The sequence below is a fragment of the Rhinopithecus bieti genome, unplaced genomic scaffold (genome assembly GCF_001698545.2).
Source record: "Rhinopithecus bieti isolate Rb0 unplaced genomic scaffold, ASM169854v2 scaffold_35036, whole genome shotgun sequence".
NCBI classification, from domain to species: Eukaryota; Metazoa; Chordata; class Mammalia; order Primates; family Cercopithecidae; genus Rhinopithecus; species Rhinopithecus bieti.
In genome coordinates this window covers 5108-8664 of record NW_016814741.1, presented here as the reverse complement: position 1 = coordinate 8664, position 3557 = coordinate 5108, and the positions used below count along the sequence as shown (strand labels likewise).

General features: G+C 41.2%; 1 protein-coding gene across 1 annotated transcript in view; it reads right to left on the bottom strand.

Moving 5' to 3' along the window:
* Positions 1-1173: 1173 nt before the first annotated feature.
* Positions 1174-3557, bottom strand: part of CUNHXorf66 (chromosome unknown CXorf66 homolog) — a 3264-nt gene continuing 880 nt past the window's right edge. The window contains exon 2 of the mRNA XM_017851864.1: positions 1174-2185. Coding sequence (XP_017707353.1) covers positions 1342-2185 — 844 coding nt within the window. The 3' untranslated portion in view covers positions 1174-1341. The remainder of the gene's footprint in view (positions 2186-3557) is intronic.

Below are 3557 nucleotides of genomic sequence, written 5' to 3'. Positions count from 1 at the left end.
CAGGCATGGTGGTGCATGCCTGTAGTCCCAGCTACTTGGGAGGCTGAGGCAGGAGAATCACTTGAACCCAGGAGGCAGAGGTTGCAGTGAGCTGAGGTCACGCCACTGTACTCCAGCCTGGGCGACAGAGTGAGACTTTGTCTCAAAAACAAACAAACAAACAAACAAACAAGTGGTTATCAGGAATTTCCCCAACTCAGCCAGAACCAAGCGAACAGAATGTTTTAGTCTATCCAGGCTGCTATAGTAAAATACCATCAACTAGGTGGCTTATAAACAACCGAAATTTATTGCTCACAATTCTGGAGGCTAGGAAGTTCAGATCAAGGCACCAGAATATTCAGTGAGGGCCAACTCTATGATGTGTAAATGGGGTCTTTTCACTGTGTCTTCACATGTGGAAGGGGTGAACTCTAGTCTCTTCAGCCCCTTATAAAGGATTAGTACCCTTATATAGGGCTGAAGGGTACTCACATGACCTAATTACCTCCCAAAGCCTCTACCTCCTGATACCATCACATAGGGGATTAGGTGTCAACACATCAATTTGCGGGGAACACAAACATTTAGTCCATAGCACAGAGCTATTTCCAACAAGCACTGGGCATGACAGAAAAAGAGTCTTTTTTCTGTCATGAAACTGTGAGGACTGCACATAAACATTAAAAAATAATTGGATTGAGACTTCAGTTGAGAGCTAATTCTAGGGAAGGAAGTCTAGGGTACCCATGTTGCAATTTCTTTTTTTTTTTTTTTCTTTTGAGATGGAGTTTTGCTCTGTTATCCAGGCTGGAGGGCAGCTGCTCAATCTCGGCTCACTGCAACCTCCGCCTCCTAGATTCAAGCGATTCTCCTGCCTCAGCCTCCCGAGTAGCTGGGATTACAGATGCCCGCCACCATGCCTGACTAATTTTTAAAATTTTATTAGAGACAAGATTTTGCCATGTTAGTCAGGCTGGTCTCGAACTTCTGACCTCAGGTGATCTGCCTGCCTCAGCCTCCCAGAGTGCTAGGATTACAGGCGTGAGCCACCACACCAGGCCCCATCTTGCAATTTCTTTCTAGGTTTGTATGAGTGTATGTTTATGGTTCTTATCCAAGTGACCAGGTCTAAGTAAGAGACATCAAAAGATCCTTGTGCCCCCTAAAATGAAATAATAATTACAATAGTAATTTATGCCATGCATTTTATTGATATTTTTAAAATAAATCGCCTCCAAGACGGATTGGACTGATCTTGATAGTGATTTTTCCCTCTGCTGGTTTCTTAAGGGATGATGAGCATAAAATAGTTGGTATAAGTTTGCTCTTTCACACTTGGATTTTATTTTTGTTGAGCTCCTAATCATTTAGGGTTACTTTAGAGGTGACTTGATTGTACCCTCTGTCGCACGTAATGATTATATCTTTATCACTGTCATCCTCACTGTAATAACTCATCATATCACTGTCATTCACGTGATCATCGTATGCATTGTTCCTGGAATCTAACTTACGAAAGGACCTGGGAGAGGACTTGACTTTGCTTGAAACATATAGGTTTTGAGTGTTTTTCTCCTTTGCCTCAGAAATATCATTGACCAAAGGCTTATAAGTTTTGGAAACAAGATGTTTTTTCTTGTAGGATTGACAAGTTTCAGCTACTTTAGAGTTGGATAATAAGGCTGCCCTGCCTAGACTCACTGACCTTTTTGGATTAAAATGTTTGGGAGGCTTAGCCAATTCCTTTAGACTGAATGGCTTGGATGGTGACATTTCTTTTTGTGGATGAGATGAACAAAGCGGCTTGGATAGCTGAGGTGGCCTGACTGGCTTATCTGAACTGACTAGATTACACACATAGTCTAGCTTATGTGATTTTTCTGGACTGCCTGTTCTATGTGCCTTTTCCAGGTGAGATGACTTGCGTAAGGTTTTTGAGCGTGATGACCTGGATGACCTTTTTGGCTTTGATGGCTTAGTTAACTTTCCTGCACTGTTTGGTATGGATGACTTTTGTAGACTTGAGGGCTTGATTAATTTTTCTGTACTGCATGGTGTGGGTGACCTTTCTGGACCTGAGGAATCAGATAACTTGTCTACAGTGGATAGCATGGGTTGTGTTTCAGGACTGCATTGACTGGCTGTCTTGGCTTCATTGAATGATGTTTTGGATGACTTGGCTGCTATACCTTTTTTCTTGACCCTGAAAGTATAGAAAATTTGGAGTATAATGATGTAAAACAAAAGAGACCTGTTATTATTATCAGAGAACATACGGTACTGTCAGCTTAGACCTGTGGTCTTTTTGGGACTTTAATATGAAAACTGAACACAGTAAGAATCAGAGTGTGATGGCTGGGCATAGTGGTTCACACCTGTAATCCCACACTTTGGGAGGCCAAGGTGGGCAGATCACTTGAGACCAGGAGTTCGAGACCAGGCTGGCCAACATGGTGAAACTTCATCTCTACTAAAAATACAAAAATTAGCCTGCTGTGGTGGTGCACACCTTAGTCCCCAGCTACTCAGGAGGCTGAGGCAGGAGAATCGCTTGAACCTGGGAGGTGAAGGTTGCAGTGAGCCAAGATGATGCCATTGCACTCCAGCCTAGGTGACAGAGTGAGACTGTCTCAAAAACAAACAAACAAACAAAACCACAAAAACAGAATTGGAGAGTGGTGAAAGCCACAACTAAGGTTATAAATATGAACTCTTGTTTAATGCTTTTTCTTAAGAGCATTTTACTATTTAACCACATTAGATAACCATATAATCCACATATAGAATTACACAAAGTTGTTTTAAATCTACTGTAAAAAGAAACACACACACACACACACACACACACACAGAGAGAGAGAGAGAGAGAGAGAGAATGAACCTCACTTATTACAGAATTAAACTTTTATTAAAAGTCACAAATTGATAATGTATCACAAGAAAAAAACTATGGAAAAGTCATTGTTTTGTATCATATTTACAACATCAAGTTATCTGTGCATATTCAAATCATAACATTCCTCTGAAACTAAAGGAATGCAGTACTGGTACCACATTTTAGTCACCAGTCTTTGGAATGGAATATTTTTAGGGAACTGGTATATAAAAGGCAGGCATTGAGATCATGAGAGTAACAACAGTGAATAATTTTTCGTGCGATTAAATCTTAAAATGGTAGATTATCCAAAATGTTTTATTGTCTTTGAAAAACAGAGACCCAATTCCCTCTCTCTTTCTCTTCATTCTCCCACTCTTATTTGGATATTCATGCCTTCTTTTCCTATACTGAATTTATAATGCAATTAATATCCTGGAGTTCAGCTGAACCCTGAATAAGAGACACTTTGACTAAAGTTAATAATGTACTAGAGAATATTTAAGAGTTGATATAGCCGGGCGCGGTGGCTCAAGCCTGTAATCCCAGCACTTTGGGAGGCCGAGACGGGCGGATCATGAGGTCAGGAGATCGAGACATCCTGGCTAACACGTTGAAACCCCTTCTCTACTAAAAAATACAAAAAACTAGCCGGGCGTGGTGGCGGGCGCCTGTAGTCCCAGCTACTCAGGAGGCTGAG